At 43.3% G+C, this 17,588-nt stretch overlaps 2 protein-coding genes across 12 annotated transcripts in view; one reads left to right on the plus strand and one right to left on the minus strand.

Moving 5' to 3' along the window:
• EXOC4 (exocyst complex component 4) overlaps window positions 1-17,588 on the plus strand; it is a 733,833-nt gene that overhangs the window by 25,534 nt on the left and 690,711 nt on the right. For 9 of the 11 annotated variants that reach the window (XR_014492900.1, XR_014492901.1, XR_014492902.1 and 6 more), the window contains exon 2: window positions 16,517-16,706. The exons of 1 other annotated variant lie outside the window; for it this stretch is intronic. Coding sequence is in view for 6 of the 10 variants with exons in the window: in XM_083366085.1 (XP_083222211.1) it covers window positions 16,517-16,706 (190 nt within the window). In the remaining 4 variants the exon portion in view is untranslated. Of the gene's footprint in view, window positions 1-15,317; window positions 15,342-16,516; window positions 16,707-17,588 lie in introns of those variants that run through there. One more of the 11 variants, XM_083366088.1, reaches the window with a different exon arrangement.
• Window positions 10,799-17,588, minus strand: part of LOC310642411 (uncharacterized protein) — a 155,232-nt gene continuing 148,442 nt past the window's right edge. Inside the window, exon 2 of the mRNA XM_083366110.1 lies at window positions 10,799-13,555. Coding sequence (XP_083222236.1) covers window positions 11,286-13,037 — 1,752 coding nt within the window. The 5' untranslated portion in view covers window positions 13,038-13,555 and the 3' untranslated portion in view covers window positions 10,799-11,285. The remainder of the gene's footprint in view (window positions 13,556-17,588) is intronic.

Consider the following 17,588-nt stretch of genomic DNA (forward strand, 5'->3'; position numbering starts at 1 on the left):
TGCCTTCGGAAAACTTCCACGGCCTTAATTAAACTGGGGAAGAAAGAAAAATGGAACTTGGCTTGCCGCTTAATGAGATGGTTCTTGAGACCGTGGCTCCAGATTCTGTCACCGAGAGGCGCTTTGAATGTCACAATTTACGCTTTGTTGTCTGCATTTTGTTGCGCTGTTTCTTTTGGAAAGTTCAACTTGCAGAAAGGAAGTAAGGAAATTGACACCCCACTTAACCCCCAAAATCCTATATACGGATGCTGAAGTAGTATTTACATTAAACTGAAAGTCGTTCCCATTGAATTGAATTGTAACTAGTTATATGCCATTCTTTTAAAAAAAATAATAAAGGTGGATCTATATCTATCTATCTGTCTGTCTGTCTATCTCCATCTCTCTATATGTGTGTGTGTGTGTGTTTGTGTGTGTATATATATATATACACACACACATGTATATACATATATACATATACATACATACACACATACACACACACACACATATGATGCAGGACAGCTAGGATATTTATGGTTAGTTGGGACAGGCAGCCCTATCACACGATCATGGGCAGGGCACTGAGTCAACAAGGTTTATAAACAAACTCCATCAGGGGTCAGCAACCTGAAACAGTGAAAGAGCCACTCGGAACCGGTTCCCTCACAAAAGGAAAAACTGGGAGCCGCAAAAAATGTGTGCACATGCGCATACATGCGCACATGCGCAGAACAAGGTTTGACTGAAGAGTGGAGCCAAGGCGAGATATGCACCTACCCTGCATATTTGAATTGATTGATTAAACTTTTTTAGTCCCACTTTTTTTTTTTTGGACTACACACAGCAGAAGACTGGGAGCCACAGGAGATGGCTGAAAGAGCCGCGTGCGGCTCCGGAGCCGCAGGTTGCAGACCTGCGCCCTAGCATTTACCCTGATGACGCTGGCAGTGGACCAGCAAAAGCTAGGTTGTTTTAGGTTTGTAAATAGTTGTTTTTATTGTTTTTACTATTTCAACAATAAACAGCTGTTTTATATTCTTCCTGGAGTTCGAGAACTTCATATTGCTACATTATATATGTGTGTGTGTGTGTGTGTGTGTGTGTGTGTGTGTGTGTGTGTATGTATATGTATATGTATATACATAAACCGCCCTGAGTCCTTCGGGAAAAGGGCGGTATATAAATTGAATTAAATAAATCAATAAATAAAATATATGTATATGTATATATGTATATATATGTGTGTGTGTATACACACACACACACACACACACACACACACACACATATACATACACACACACACACACACACACATATATATATATATACACACACACACATATATACATACATCATATATATATACCTTGCTAGGCCCCAAACATGGGGCAAATCTTTATTTCCTGTTTTCAGCCTATCTTGAAGGCTATCGAACAGGCAGTAGTCACACCGGACAATTCCTATATTTGTGTAAATTACTAACAAAGAATTAAAGGGAAACTGAGATGCATTTCTGACTTATTAGTCGTCATCAGTCAGCCATACCCTTCTGAGATTCGAACCATGGGCTGATTGCATATGAGGCAGTGTTATTTGCCTCTAAGCCACAAGGTCTCTCTCGCTCTGTTAGCTTTTTTTCTACAAGGGAAGATATGTTTCAAATGTTAACTCTTTAGATTACCTTGCTAGGCCCCAAACATGGGGCAAATCTTTATTTCCTGTTTTCAGCCTATCTTGAAGGCTATCGAACAGGCAGTAGTCACACCGGACAATTCCTATATTTGTGTAAATTACTAACAAAGAATTAAAGTATATATATATATATATACTTATTTAAAAGAGACATGAGAAGGATGCATTAAAAAAAAGCAAGCACGCTTGAAAAGGCCACGGACGAAAGTATCTCACAGAACAAAGAAAAACCCCTTTTAAAAACCCGAAAAACCAAGGATCCACATACAGGCACCCGCGAAAATCTCAGAAAACAAATATATACAGTATGTATATATATATATATACAGTATGTGTGTATATATATATATACAGTATGTGTGTGTGTATATATATATATATATATATATATATATATATATATATATATATATATATATACATACACATACATATATACATATATATATATATATATATATATATATATATATATATATATATATATATATATATATATATATATATATATATATATACACACACACACAAACATACTGCTCAAAAAAATAAAGGGAACACTTAAACAACACAATGTACTGTATTTAATAATAGGATGTCTTATCTTGCTTTCAGTTGCCTCTAGTCACTTCCGTTCCTGCTACTGATATGGGCAATTCTCACGGTCCATCAGGCGCAAGCTGCTATTTCTCCCCGCGCGCCTTGATTCTCCAAAGGGTTTTTCTTTGTTCTGTGAGATACTTTCGTCCGTGGCCTTTTCAAGCGTGCTTGCTTTTTTTTAATGCATCCTTCTCATGTCTCTTTTAAATAAGTATACTCAGCGAAATGAGAAGGAAAAAAAAGCCCCAAACCCAAATGAAACAATGTGTTGTGTATTTTGGTTAAACCACTAAGTGATGTTATTTCCTTTTATCTCCTGCATCTTCTAGCTTATTTCCCCCCCTCCTCTTCTTCAGTCATTTGAAATTGCTACAGTGGGATTTTAGAATATATTATAAAATATGTATTTTGAGGTTAAGAACTGCCAGAAGCTTTAGGTAATTTCTTTGGGGACTTGTTCTTAAAAATAGCATTTCGATTATATTCTTGAAATAAGATTTCTGCTTTCTGAAGTCAGTGTGTGCAGATGAGGAGAACGCTCACCCTGCCTTCCAAATGTCACCTCTACCTAGAGATGTAATTTTTTTGTAGTCATGAGTGGCAATTGTAGAAAAATTCACAATTTCAAAGAGAGTTTTTCTTTTATGGGTGACAGGCAAAGCAAAGAAAAACTCAGTGCTAGGCCTGGTTTTTCAAATCTTTCATACATAAGAATGGATGGTCATAAAAATATTTTAAATAAACAAGCAAGTATCACAGAAGAGAATGTTTATAGTTCAGAGTGGAACTGTGGGGGTCCCTGGTGCTCTCTGAGCTTGGTGGTTTTCTTGCAGACATTTCATGACCCAACGATGTAATGTCAGCAGTGGTAGAAAGAAGCAAACCCCACTCCCTTCTAGCACTGATGATGTTACCTAATTAATAATGATAATAATAATAATGATAGATAATGATAATGATAATTGTAGTAGTAGTAATAGTTGGAAGGGACCTTGGAGGTCATCATTTGGAACATTGCTATCATGTCACCCCTCACCCTTCTCTTTGTTAAACTACACATACCCAATTGGGTATTGAAATGTCTGCAAGCAAACAGCCAAGCTCAGAGAGCATCAGGGATCCCATAGTCGTCGTCGTCGTCCTCCTCCTCCTCCTCCACCTCCTCCTCCTCTTCTTCTTCTCTGCAAACCCCCCCTCTAGCACTGATGATGTTACCTAGTTAGGTGATGAAATGTCTTCAAGAAAACAAGCTCAGAGAGCACCAGGGATCCCACAGTCCTTTTCCTCCTCTTCCCCCTCCTCTTCCTCCTCCTCCTCCTTGAAAACCCCCTCCCTTCTATAACTGATGATGTTACCTAATTGGGTCATGAAATGTCTGCAAGCAAACAGCCAAGCTCAGAGAGCACCAGGGACCCCATAGACCACCTCCTCCTCCTCCTCCTCCTCCTCCTCCTCCTCCTCCTGTCTGCAAACCCCCTTCTAGCACTGATGATGTTACCTAGTTGGGTCACAAAACCACCAAGCTCAGAGAGCACCAGGGACCCCATAGACCTCCTCCTCCTCCTGCTCCTCCTCCTGTTCCTCCTCCTCCTCCTGTCTGCAAACCCCCTTCTAGCACTGATGATGTTACCTAGTTGGGTCACAAAACCACCAAGCTCAGAGAGCACCAGGGACCCCACAAACAAATAAGTGCCTTCCAAAGATATCAGATTCTGATAGATGATGCTGAGTCGAGTGGAAATTAAACTCTAAAAGACAAAGGGAACTTTCAGTTAAATAATTATGTCTCTGCTGGGAACTTTAAATTAGACCTCTGCTGCTTTGTAACTCAAGGATTTTTTTTATTTTTTTTTTATCACCAAGTCTCCATTCTCTGTGTGGAGTTAAAATATTAATGTGCCGCACGATTCAAATAGCCTTTCCGCCTTCATCCCCTGTTATTTAATCTAATAATTAAAGAAATCCACAGAAAACCCATTCAAGCAGTCCATGCTGCATATTTGAAGGCTTCTTCACTGCCGTTAGTTCTCTCGTACTTACAGATGACGGATGACACAGCAAGAGCTTATACAGGCGGTTCTCGACTTACGACCAAAACCGAGCCTAAACGTTCCGTTGCTAAGCAAAATAGTTCAGTGACTTTTGCCCCATTTTACGATTTTACCCAGTTATAAGTGAACATGGTTGTTTAGTAAATCTGGCTTCCCCCATTGACTTTAGTTGTCGGACACCAAGCTGGCAGGAATAGCCAATACTCCAGGAGATAGGCTTAAGATACAGGAGGATCTGGGCAGACTTGAACACTGGGCGCTGTCTGACAAAATGAAATTCAATGGCGAAAAAAGTAAGGTTCTACACTTAGGCAAGAAAAACCAAATGTACAGGTATAGTATAAGTGGTACCTTGCTCAATAGTAGCAACTGTGAGAGGGATCTCGGAGTCCTAGTGGACAATCACTTAAATATGAGCCCGCCGTGTGCTGCAGCTGCCAAAAAAGCCAACACGTTGCTAGGCTGCATTAACAGGAGAATAGAATCAAGATCACATGAAGTGTTAATACCACTTTACAAGGCCTTGGTAAGGCCACACTTGGAATACTGCATCCAGTTTTGGTCACCAAGATGTGACCAAAGATGTTGAGACTCTGGAAAGAGTGCAGAGAAGAGCAACAAAGATGATCAGGGGACTGGAGGCTAAAACATATAAGGAACGGTTGCTGGAATTGGGTCTGTCCAGTTTAATGAAGAAAAGGACGAGGGGGGACATGATAGCAGTCTTTCAGTATCTCAGGGGCTGCCCCAAAGAAGAGGCAGTCAAGCTGTTCTCCAAAGTGCCCGAAGGCAGGACAAGAAGCAACAGATGGAAACTCATCAAGGAGAGAAGCAACCTAGAGAACTAAGGAGAAACTTCCTGACATTGAGAACAATTAACCAGTGGAAAAAACCTGCCTCCAGAAATGGTGAATGCTCCAACGCTGGAAGGTTTTAAGAAGAGACTGGACAGCCCTTTTGTCTGCAGTGGTACAGTGAATCCAGCCTGAGCAGGGGGTTGCACTAGATGACCTCCAAGGTCCCTTCCAACAACATCATCATCATCATCATTATTATTATTATGGCTTAGGCTTAGAGTTATTATTATTATGGCTTAGGCTTAGTTAGGGGATCATGTGACCCCGAGCCGCTGCAACCATCGTAAATACGAGTCACTTGCTGAGCGTCTGTGAACAGTTCAGGAATGTGAAAAATGAATAAATAAAATAAATAATTAAAAAAAGAAAGATGTTGGTCTAGAAACGAAATTCTCCTTTAGGTGTGGAAGCTGACTGGTTATGTTTGAGCCTGCTGTGCTCTCTCAGCCCTGCCCAATTCAAAAAGTTATTATTCCAGAGAAAACCAGAGGATGGAGCATTATATATACATACCGCTTTGAGTTGTACAAATGAAAGGTCAAATAGAAATCTAGAAGAAGAAGAGGAGGAGAAGAGGAAGAGGAAGAAGAAGAGGAGTAGGAGGAGAAGGAGAAGAGGAAGAAGAAAGGTGGAGGAGGAGGAGAAGAGGAAGAAGAAGAGAAGAGGAGAGGAAGAAGAAAAAGGGAAGAAGAAGAGGAGACGAGGAAGAAGAAGAAGGAAGAAGAAGAGAAGAGGAGGAGAGGAAGAAGAAAAAGGGAAGAAGAAGAGACGAGGAAGAAGAAGAAGGAAGAAGAAGAGAAGAGGAGGAGAGGAAGAAGAAAAAGGGAAGGAGAAGAGGAAGAAGAAGAAGAAGGAAGAAGAGAGGAGGGGGAGAAGAGGAGGAGGAGAAAAAGATTGCACAAGAAGGTTCCATAAGATCTGAAGAACTGACCCAGTGATGAGTTAAGCAGTTGCAACGTTACTTTTTTTGGCAAGCTCTCTGTTCTGCAAACGACTGGGAAAGCTACCTTACCATTTTGCCATTTTTCTCCGCTTTTCATTCCCTCCCCTTTCTCCCCTCCCCCCCCCCGCAAAATAACACTAAAATGCTCCTGAAATATTGATAGTTACTTATTTGGTTCGATTCAGCTTTTAGGGAAAAATGCTCTTTACTTGGCATGCAAAAGGCAGAAATAAAGTCCAGTGGTTGCTCCAGAGCCGAGAGCGGCCCCCTGCGATCGCGTTCTGACCGTGCATTTCAGTTGCGGCTTAACTTTCATCAGCGCACCCCGTTGCCTGCCGATGACTGAAATAAAAACCAAGGCAAGAAGCAGAGATATACATCAGAGCGGGCCTGTGAAATCGAAAGCGGCTGGGTCACAAAGGGTTACGTCTGTGACAAGGACCCAGAATTGACCTAAATGCATCGTTAGTTATAGTTATCGTTATAGTCAAGGCCATCGTCTTCCCAGTTGCAATGTATGGCAGTGAAAGTTGGATCATGAGAAAGGTTGAGCGCCAAAGAATTGAGGCCTTTGAACTCTGGTGCTGGAGAAGACTCCTGCGAGTCCCTCGGACTGCAAGGCGATCAAACCGGTCAGTCCTAGAGGAGATCAACCCTGACTGCTCTTTAGAAGGCCAGATCCTGAACTGGAAACTCAAATCCTTTGGCCACCTAAGGAGAAGGAAGGACTCACTGGAGAAGAGCCTCATGCTGGGAAAGATGGAGGGCAAGAGAAGAAGGGGACGACAGAGAAGGAGGTGGCTGGATGGAGTCACTGAAGCAGGAGGCGTGAGCTTAAATGGACTCCAGAAGATGGTAGAGGACAGGAAGGTCTTCAGGAACATTGTCCATGGGGTCGCGATGGGTCGGACACGACTTTGCAGCTAACAACAACAACAACAAATCGTTAGTGGTGGAAAAGGAAACCAAGGGCGGCCGGCTTGGTTGAACTTCCTGTTAGGCATCGCCGTAATTTTTATTACTCGTTATTTTATTTAGCTAGATTTTCAAAACTCCTGACTCTCAGTGATTCTGGGTGCTTTTCACCGGGGGGCCCCGACACCCGGGTCCAGGGCCCACGGGGATCCGGGCCACACAAGGGGCGAGCAAAGCGGGTTTTTTGCGCCTGCGTGGCATTAGGTTGCACTGGCAAAACCCATCTTCTCCCTCCTCCCTGCCTTTCCTGGGAGCCAAAAAATGTTGGGGTCTCCTTGCTTTAAGTTATACGAATATCGATTAGTAAAATAGAAGTGATGAGGGGAAAAAAGGTGCCTCCAGAAAAGAAAAGAACCACACAAACAAAAATGAAATTTTACAGAGGGCCATCGCTACCTTATCCCAAGGCCTAAACAGGTAATCAGATTTTCATTGACTATCAGAACGTCGTCTGATACTATGTGGAGCCTTGGTGGAGCAGTGGGCTGATGCCTCCTTAAGTAACCCCAGCTGCCTGCAATTAGTGCAGGTTCGAGTTCCACCAGGCTCAAGGTTGACTCAGCCTTCCATCCTTCCCAGGTAGGTAAAATGAGGACCCAGATTGTTGGGGGCAATAAACTGACTTTGTAATAATGCCGCTTGGGGTGTGTGTGAAAGCCCTAACAAGCAGGCATATACATAGAATGAAGGCTACTGCTAAGCACATTTGATTTGTGCTTTAGATTGTAAGCCGCCCTGAGTCTTTGGAGAAGGGCGGGATATAAATGGAATTAAAATAAATAAATAAAAATAAATAACTGACCCATTTTATGACTTTACAACATACGACCACATTGGGCAGCCTTGGTGGAGCAGTGGGCTAATGCCTCCTTAAGTAACACCAGCCTTCTGCAATTAGTGCAGGTTCGAGTCCCACCAGGCTCAAGGTTGACTCAGCCTTCCATCCTTCCCAGGTAGGTAAAATGAGGACCCAGATTGTTGGGGGCAATTAAGCTGACTTTGTAATAATGCCGCTTGGGGGTGTGTGTGTGAAAGCCCTAATAAGCAGGCATATACATAGAATGAAGGCTACTGCTAAGCTTGTAAGCCGCCCTGAGTCTTCGGAGAAGGGCGGGATATAAATGGAATTAAAATTAAAAAAAATAAATGTTTCCCCCCAAAATAAGACCCAGCTGGAAAATAAGCCCTGGTGTGATTTTTCAGGATGCTCGTAATATAAGCCCCATCCCCAAAATAAGCCCCAGTTAACATCGTCAGCCAGACGGATGCGTTTAGTACCGTATTTCCCCAAATAAAGGCCCTACCCGGGAAATAAGCCCTAATGCTTCTTTTGGAGCAAAAATTAATATAAGACACGGTCTTATTTTTTAGGGAAACACGGTAGGAGCCATGCCCATCTTATCCTTAAGATTTAGTGTAGCTTTGGCTTACAATTTTAGAATATCCTTTTTTAAAAAAAAAAAACTGATGAAGAATCGCTATAAATCGGTGTGAAACTGCCGGCCCACGGGCCAGATGCGTCATGCTGAAACCGCGCCCACCCCATTGCCGGCAATGGAGAAAAAAAATTGCGACATAAATAAATCAAGAGTTCACACAACTCATAAAGCCATACAAGTAGTACCTTGACTTACAACAATTCACAATGACAACAACGCTGAACAATGTGATTTACGACCGTTTTTCATCTCCCCCCCCCCATGGTCACATGATCAAAATTCAGAGGCTTGGCAACTGACATGTACTTGTGACAGTTGCAGGGTCCTGGGGTCGCGTGATCCCCTTTTGCGGCCTTCTGACAAGCAAAGTCAATGGGGGAAAGCCAAATTCACTTAACAACCGTGTCCCTAACTTAACAACTGTAGTGATTCACTTGACAACCGTGGCAACCGTATGCTGGCTGAGGAATTCTGGGAGTTGAAGTCCACAAGTCATAAAAGGGCCAAGTTTGAAGACCCCTGCGTTGGAGGATTCACAAACGTTATCTTTTTTTTTATCTTTCTGAAAGATCATTTCTAGCGGGTATCGTTATGGGATGCCTGCCCTGGCCAATCCTGGAACGGTCAGTAGTCTGTGCTGCATTTTGCTCGGCTTTGGGAAAAGGGCTAATCTTGCCTTTGTGCTCTCTTTCAGAAAGTTTTACTGTGGATAAGACAGGTACCTTACCTCTGCTTTAAAAACTGTTGTGCTCTGCCCTTGATAAAGTGCAGTTTTGGACCAGCAACAAAGATATTAACTGCAGAGGAGTTTCACCCAGCATAAAAATGTGATTTCCAGCTTATTACTGTGTGTACACGTGGGCAATTAAATATTAACGGATTATCTTCTCTTTTGTTTGCTGTATCCACTTCAATAGATTCGGAGCAAAAGGTTTTTTTCTCCTTAGAATGCTTTTTTCTTTTTCTTCTTCCTCCCTTCCTTGGCAAATATTTTCTTGATTTTCCTCATGAACATTTTAATGGAATGCGTGTCGAGATGCCCTTCAAGGATATTTCTGCAGGGTCAGCAAAAATAAGAATATTAAACTTCTTTTTTTTTGCCTTAAAGTGAAAAGTTATTATATTTGGATCTGCCTAATTTAGATGGATGCAAGCAGGCTTTTCCTAGGCCTATTTAAAAAAATATATACGGTACATTTTGAGATTGCTAGATTTTTTTCCTCCCCCTGTAAAGGGGCATATTTTGCAGGAAGTAACAGAGTGACACCACTTTGCGTTTCCCTGCCACCGAGAATCTCACGTGAGCATGAAAGTGATAAGATTGAAATTAGTGAAATGTTTAAAAGAGACTGGACAATTATCTAATTGAGATGGTATGGGACCTCCTCCTGCTTGAGTAGGGGGCTGGACCAGATGACCTCTAAGGTGCCTTCCAGCTCCTATTCTATTCTGTTCTGTTCCGTTCCATTCCATATGTTCTATTCTATTCTATTCTATTCTATTCTATTCTATTCTATTCTATTCTATTCTATTCTATTCTATTCTATTCTATTCTATTCTATTCTATTCTATTCTATTCTATTCTATTCTATTCTATTCTATTCTATTCCATTCCATTCCATTCCATTCCAGTTTCTATTCTATTCTATTCTATTCTATTCTATTCTATTCTATTCTATTCTATTCTATTCTATTCTATTCTATTCCATTTCCTATTCTAATTCTAATTCTATTCTATTCTATTCTATTCTATTCTATTCTATTCTATTCTATTCTATTCTATTCTATTCTATTCTATTCTATTCTATTCTATTCCATTCCATTCCATTCCATTCCATTCCATTCCATTCCATTCCATTCCATTCCATTCCATTCCAGTTTCTATTCTATTCTATTCTATTCTATTCTATTCTATTCTATTCTATTCTATTCTATTCTATTCTATTCTATTCCATTTCCTATTCTAATTCTAATTCTAATTCTATTCTATTCTATTCTATTCTATTCTATTCTATTCTATTCTATTCTATTCTATTCTATTCTATTCTATTCATTCCTATTCTATTCTAATTCTAATTCTAATTCTAATTCTAATTTGATTACACACCAGTCTTATCACTGTATGTGTAGTACAGGTAGCCCTCAACTGACTAGAGTTTGTTTAGTGACCGCTCAAAGTTACCTCGGCACTGAAAAAAAGTGACTTATGACCGTTTTCACACTTATGTCCGTTGCAGCATCTCTACAAACCTGGGATCAAAATTCAAACATTTGGCAACTGACTCATATTTATGACGGTTGAAGTGTCCCGGGGTCACGTGATCCCCGTTTGCGACCTTCTGACAAGCAAAGTCAATGAGGGAAGCCAGATTCACTTAACAGCCGTGTGGCTAACTGAAACCACTGCAGTGATTCACTTAACAATGGTGAATAGATTAAAAAAAAAATCAAACCGAAAGCAGCTAACTTGCCATTCTGTGCCAATGACATTGTCAGACTGAATGAAATCCAAAGTACCACACTACCAGTGGGATCACTTTATAGCCATCTGGCCCAAAGGCTGCTGGAATAGTGAGTTTTAATGGCTCTCCGAAAGTCTTGTCAGGTTAGGGCCATTCAGATTTCCAGAGAACGGGAAAGGGAGGGAGCAGGAATTGGAAAGACTCGTCTCGGAGGTCTGTCAAGGTGAAAGGAAGAACTTGGAAGCGTCTTCTACCTGATCTTATCCCAAAGATACTCAGGTCCTGAACCCACCAAGTTCTTTAAAGGTGACAGTGGACGTCTTGAATTTTACTTGGAAACAGATGATCAGCAATGCCCCGCAGAGTAAAAGTGTGTATGGGGATGGAAAGGAATGGAATGGAATGGAACAGAATGGATTGGAAAGAAACAGAATGGAATAGAAAGGAAAGGAACGGAACAGAATGGAATGGAAAGGAATGGAATGGAATGGAACAGAATGGAATGGAAAGGAATGGAATGGAATGGAACAGAATGGAATGGAAAGAAAGAAAGAAAGAAAGAATGGAAGAGAAGGGAATGGAATGGAAGGGAATGGAAAGGAAAGGAAGGGAACAGAATGGAGTGGAATGGAAAGGAACGGAATGGAATGGAATGAAAAGGAATGGAACGGAATGGAATGGAAAGGAACGGATTGGAAAGGAACGGAATGGAATGGAATGGAATGGGAAGGAATGGAATGGAAAAGAACGGAATGGAATGGAAAGGAACGGAATGGAAAGGAAAGGAACGGAATGGAATGGGAAGGAACAGAATGGAAAGGAAAGGAACGGAATGGGAAGGAATGGAATGGAATGGAATGGAATGGAAAGGAACGAAATGGAATGGAATGGAATGGAAAGGAACGAAATGGAATGGAAAGGAACGGATTGGAAAGGAACGGAATGGAATGGAATGGAATGGGAAGGAATGGAATGGAAAGGAACGGAATGGAATGGAAAGGAACGGAATGGAAAGGAAAGGAACGGAATGGAATGGGAAGGAACAGAATGGAAAGGAAAGGAACGGAATGGGAAGGAATGGAATGGAATGGAATGGAATGGAAAGGAACGAAATGGAATGGAATGGAATGGAAAGGAACGAAATGGAATGGAATGGAATGGAAAGGAACGGATTGGAAAGGAACGGAATGGAATGGAATGGAATGGGAAGGAATGGAATGGAAAGGAACGGAATGGAATGGAAAGGAACGGAATGGAAAGGAAAGGAACGGAATGGAATGGGAAGGAACAGAATGGAAAGGAAAGGAACGGAATGGGAAGGAATGGAATGGAATGGGAAGGAATGGAATGGAATGGAATGGAAAGGAACGAAATGGAATGGAATGGAATGGGAAGGAACGGAATGGAATGGGAAGGAATGGAATGGAATGGAATGGAAAGGAACAGAATGGAATGGAAAGGAACAGAATGGAGCGGAAAGGAATGGAATGGAAAGGAAAGTAATGGAATGGAAAGGAACGGAATGGAATAGAAAGGAACGGAATGGAATAGAAAGGAACGGAATGGAATAGAAAGGAACGGAATGGAATGGAAAGGAACAGAATGGAATGGAAAGGAAGGGAAGGGAAGGGAATGGAAAGGAAGGGAAGGGAATGGAGCAGAAAGGAAGGGAATGGAAGGGAACGGAACGGATTGGAATGGAAGGGAATGGAATGGAACAGAATGGAATGGAAAGAAAAAGAAGGGAAGGGAAGGGAAGGGAATGGAGCAGAAAGGAACGGAACGGAAAGAAACAGAATGGAAGGGAACGGAACGGATTGGAATGGAATAGAATGGAATGAGAGAACGACAGAAGAGAGAATGGAATGGAAAGGAACAGAAGACAACAGAACAGAAAGAGAAGATGGAATGGAATGTCTGTGGAGATTCTCAATCATCCTGATCATGGTTATCCCAAAGGTGCTGTTCCAAAAGGCAACTGGACCCTCTTGGGTTTTTTTTTTCCTTGAAAAGGTTTGGCTTCTCATCCAAGGATTGAAGAAGCTTCTTTGGACGAGAAGCGAAACGATTTCAAGGGAAAAAACAAACAAACCAAGAAAGTCCAGTTGCCTTTTGGAAAAGCACCTTTGGGACAATGGAATGGAACGGAACCGAAGCGATCCGATCCGAACGGAATAGTAGAACGAGAGAAGAGAGAATGGAATGGAACAGAATAGAATAGAATGAGAGAAGATGGAAGGGAAGGGAAGGCCAGTTTGGTCTAGAAATCAGGGGGAGTGTGAGTTCTAGTCCCGCTTAAGGCATCAGAGCCGGCTGGGTGACTTTGGGCCAATCACCAGGAGACGGTGAATTCTAATCCTGCCTTATGGATGAAAGCCAACTCCATGACTTCGGGCCAGTCACCGGGAGACGGTGAATTCTAGTCCCACCTTAGGCCCGGGAGCTGACCTGGCGACCCTTCAGCCACTCGCAGACCCTCAGCACACGTCACAAGTTTGTTGTTGTGGGGACAATAGACGGAGGAAGGAACATTAGATATAGTCTCCTCCTTGCGTTATCTATAGCCACCATGAAGGCGGAATTGAAAAAAAAATGATGATGGATCATCGGTACCTGATCTGCTGCATTCCAGATCAACTGTGGCTTCTGAGGGCACAGCCTGTTCTCCTGATCAGATAACATTTTGCACACAGATTAAAGGGGCTGTTGCGATTGCCATTTTTGATGTTCTTCATAGGTCTGCTGATTGAGCGTGACCCCTAGATTGTATGAAGCTATCCGATTGAAGCAAGTCGTGATTACGTCGAAAGATGAATTTCACGCAGCTGAGTTTTATCCGGTTGGCTTGTCTTACTAAGTAGCGCTGACCTTCCGTCACCCTTGTTCTTTATGTTTGAAAAGCCCAGTGTTGACGCAAGGAGGAGAAATTACGAAGTAATTGATTTATCTAGTGCGCTAAGGCTGCTTGTTCATATCCTTCCTGTTTTGTCAGCCTATCGTAACTCTGTTAGGCCCTTTCCCATTTATCCCGTCGTGCCGGGGTGGCTGCTGCTGCCGCCGCCGCTACCACTAAGAACACCCACACCCGCAAACCGACAAACGCGCGAAAGAAAACACCCTAGTAATTTGACCGCAATTGGTTGCCACTTTCTGCTCCATCTCCACTGAATCCAAGCCTTAGCTAGACAGAGCTTCAGTTGTTTTCACCAATCTAGAAATGAAAGCCAAATTGTACGGGTTTCGAAAGCTACCTTGACCTTGTGATTTTTCCCTTCAGGTCCCTTGACTGATTGCTCAAAACTGTTAGAGCAGAACTGGAGAAGGAAATAGGCAAGACCACTTTTGCTTCTAGCTGGTGGATTATTATGGCAAGTCAGGGGAGGTGATAGGCCCTATTACTACTTTCTCTGATTACTCATAAACGGTGTCAATCTTTCTCATAGTGTGCCAGGCAGGGAAAGTGCATGGGAAAGAAAAAAAGAAAAGAAAAGAAAAGAAAAGAAAAGAAAAGAAGAAAAAAGAAAGGGAAGGGAAGGGAAGGAAGGAAGGAAGGGAAAGAGGAGAAAGCAAGAAGGAAAAGGAAGGGAAGGGAGGAAGGAAGGAAGAGGGAGAGGGGGATGGAGGAAGGAAGAGGGAGGAAGGAAGGAAGAAATAAGGGAAGGAAGGAAAAAAGGGAGAAAGAAAGGAATGGGAAAGAAAGAGAGAGAAAGAAAAGAAAGAAAAAGATGCAAGTAGTTCTGAACTTATTTTCCTTTAGCACAGGGGTCTTCAAAACTTGTTCCTTTTATGACTTGTGGACTTTCAACTCCCAGAATTCCACAAGTCTTAAAAGTTGCCAAGTTTGAAGCCCCCTGCTTTAGCAAGTGTCCGAAGTTACAACGGCACTGAGAAGTGCCGCGATCAAACTTTGGGCACTTGGCAACTCGTGTGCACAGATAGCCCTCAAATTGCAACGGGTGTTGTGATTCAGGGTCAGCCTGTGGGTTCGGCAGTTGGGTCGGACGACTCAGAGGAGGAGGAGGAGGGGGGTGTTGAAGAGCTTGCTGAGGGGGTTGGACAGCTTGATGAGAGCCCTCAGCCAGGCCCCTCCCACCTGGTCACGACGCAGACCCAGCTGTGTGAGCCTGACAGCATGGATGAAGATGACCCACAGCTGGCCCTGTTCAAGGACGCCCGACGCAGGAGGCAGTCAATCAGGAGTAAACAGAGGAAGGCAATGGGGCTCCTCGGAAGGAGGCAGAGAGAAGCCACGTCCTGAACTGTATTTAAGGAGGAATGCGTGGGAGGGCTGGTTTGCTGAAGGCAACCGCTTGAAAAGCTCCTGTTTCTTGGTTCGTGTCTTGTTCTATTTGTTTTTGTAGCAATAAATTTGGCAGGCGTAATTCCAACCTCTTGCCTTCTTGTAAAAGGGGTTGTCCCTGCCTTTTCTGCAGGGCCGGTAGCAGGCTGGTACAGAACAACGGGGTAATTCAAGAGGGATAAAGAGAATTGCAGCTCAGTCCAGCCTTGAGAACTTTTAACATGAGAAGGTTGAAAACTAAACCAAGACAAAGCCCGCTGCAATTCACTTGCCCCTCTCTCTTGAGTTAATCCCTCCTTGAATTGTCCCTTGGCGAGTTGTCTGGGCTGAGACGATTGAGGCAAAACGGTCGGGGTGAGTTGGCCACGGTGAGTTCTCCTAGGCCAGGGGTAGGCAACCTTGGCTCTTTTATGACTTGTGGACTTCAACTCCCAGAATTCCTGAGCCAGCATGGGGGAACTATGGCCTCTTCATGACTGGTGGACTTCAACCCCCAGAAGTCCTGAGCCAGCATGGCTCAGCTTGGAAACCTCTCCCTTTTCCCTCAGCATGGCTGGCTCAGGAATTCTGGGAGTTGAAGTCCATGAGTCATAAAAGAGCCAAGGTTGCCTACCCCTGGTCTAGACCAACCTTGGCATCTCTATGACTCGTGGACTTCCAACTCCCAGAATTCCTAAGCCAGCATGGCTAAGCATGGAAACCTCTCCCTCTCCCCTCAGCACAGCTGGCTCTGGAATTCTGGGAGTTGAAGTCCACGAGGCATAAAAGAGCCAAGGTTGCCTACCCCTGGCCTAGACCTATTGGGTGAAGCTGCCAAGAATCATCTTGTAGAGGAGATGAATCAGAATCAGAATAGAGATGGAAGGGACCTTGGAGGTCTTCTAGTCCAACCCCCTGCTCAGGCAGGAATCCCTATACCATTTCAGACAAATGCTTGTCCAGTCTCTTCTTAAAAACCTCCAGTGTTGGAGCACCCACAACTTCTGGAGGGAAGCCTGATTCACTTCACTGATTAATCGTCCTCGCTGTCAGGAAGTTTCTCCTTAATTCCCAGTTGCTCCTCTCCCCCACTCTTACTGGAATTACTGCTATCGTGTCTATTCCCCCCCCCCCCAGTCCTTCTGGATGGCGTAAAGATGGGCGGCATCACAATTGAATTAAATCCAATAAATAGAAAGAAAAGGCTGTTTCTCCCTTCTTTTCCAGGACATTGTCCACCAGCGACAATGTTGAGGACAGAGAACACGAGAAGGCTCGGCTGGAGAAGGCCTACGAAAAATGCGACCGTAATTTGGACGAGTTGATTGTTCAGCACTACACCGAACTTATGACTGCCATCTGCACCTACCAGAGCATCACGGAACGGATCACCACTTCTCGCAACAAAATTAAGCAGGTGAGATTCAAGGCGGGAGATTTTTTTTTTGTCCTACCCCCCCTTCCCCCTCCCCGGGGCCAAGATCGACTGTCGATGCTGCTGACATCGGATGTTCTTGCTTGACAACATAGGGCAGGGATGGCGACCCTTTTAGAGACCGAGTGCCCAAACTGCAACCCCAAAACCCGCTTACGTATCGTCGGGTGCCGGGTGGGCGTGGCCCTTTGGGTGGGCATGGCTGGAGTGGTAAAGGCAGACTGGGTGGGATTAAAAAGTTCAATCAATTCTGACATTGCGAGATCTTTTTTTTCCCCCGCGAGAAGTTGAAATTGACTGACTGAACCGTTTTTTTTTTGCACACGGCGGCGGAGGCCTGAAGCGAAAAGGTTTTATAAATAATAATAATAATAATAATAATAATAATAATAATAATAATAATAATAATAATAATAATTTTATTTATATACCGCCCTTCTCCCGAAGGACTCAGGACGGTGAACAGGGCAGATATATAAAAAATACAAAAATACAAAAGTTAAAAGAAAATTAAACATGTGCCCAACTAAAAACAATAAATACATATATTAAAAATGGCAATAAAAATCCAACCCATCCCCCATCAGGCCAGGCCGGCTTGTTCAAATAAGAGTGTCTTCAGATCGCGACGGAAGGAGCGAAGGTCGGGCGCCATCTGGAGCTCAACGGCAACCGATTCCATAGCTCCGGGGCGCCCACAGAGAAGGACCTCCCCCTGGGGGGCACCAGACGACATTCTCTGATTGGTGGCACCCTGAGGAGGCCCTCTCTGTGGGTGCGCACAGGGCGGAGGGAAGTTGATGCCGGCAGCAGGTGCTCCCTAAGGTACTCCGGACCCATGCCTAAAACCCAGCTGAAGGCCTA

Source organism: Vipera ursinii, assembly GCF_947247035.1.
Source record: "Vipera ursinii genome assembly, chromosome: 6".
Taxonomy (NCBI): domain Eukaryota; kingdom Metazoa; phylum Chordata; class Lepidosauria; order Squamata; family Viperidae; genus Vipera; species Vipera ursinii.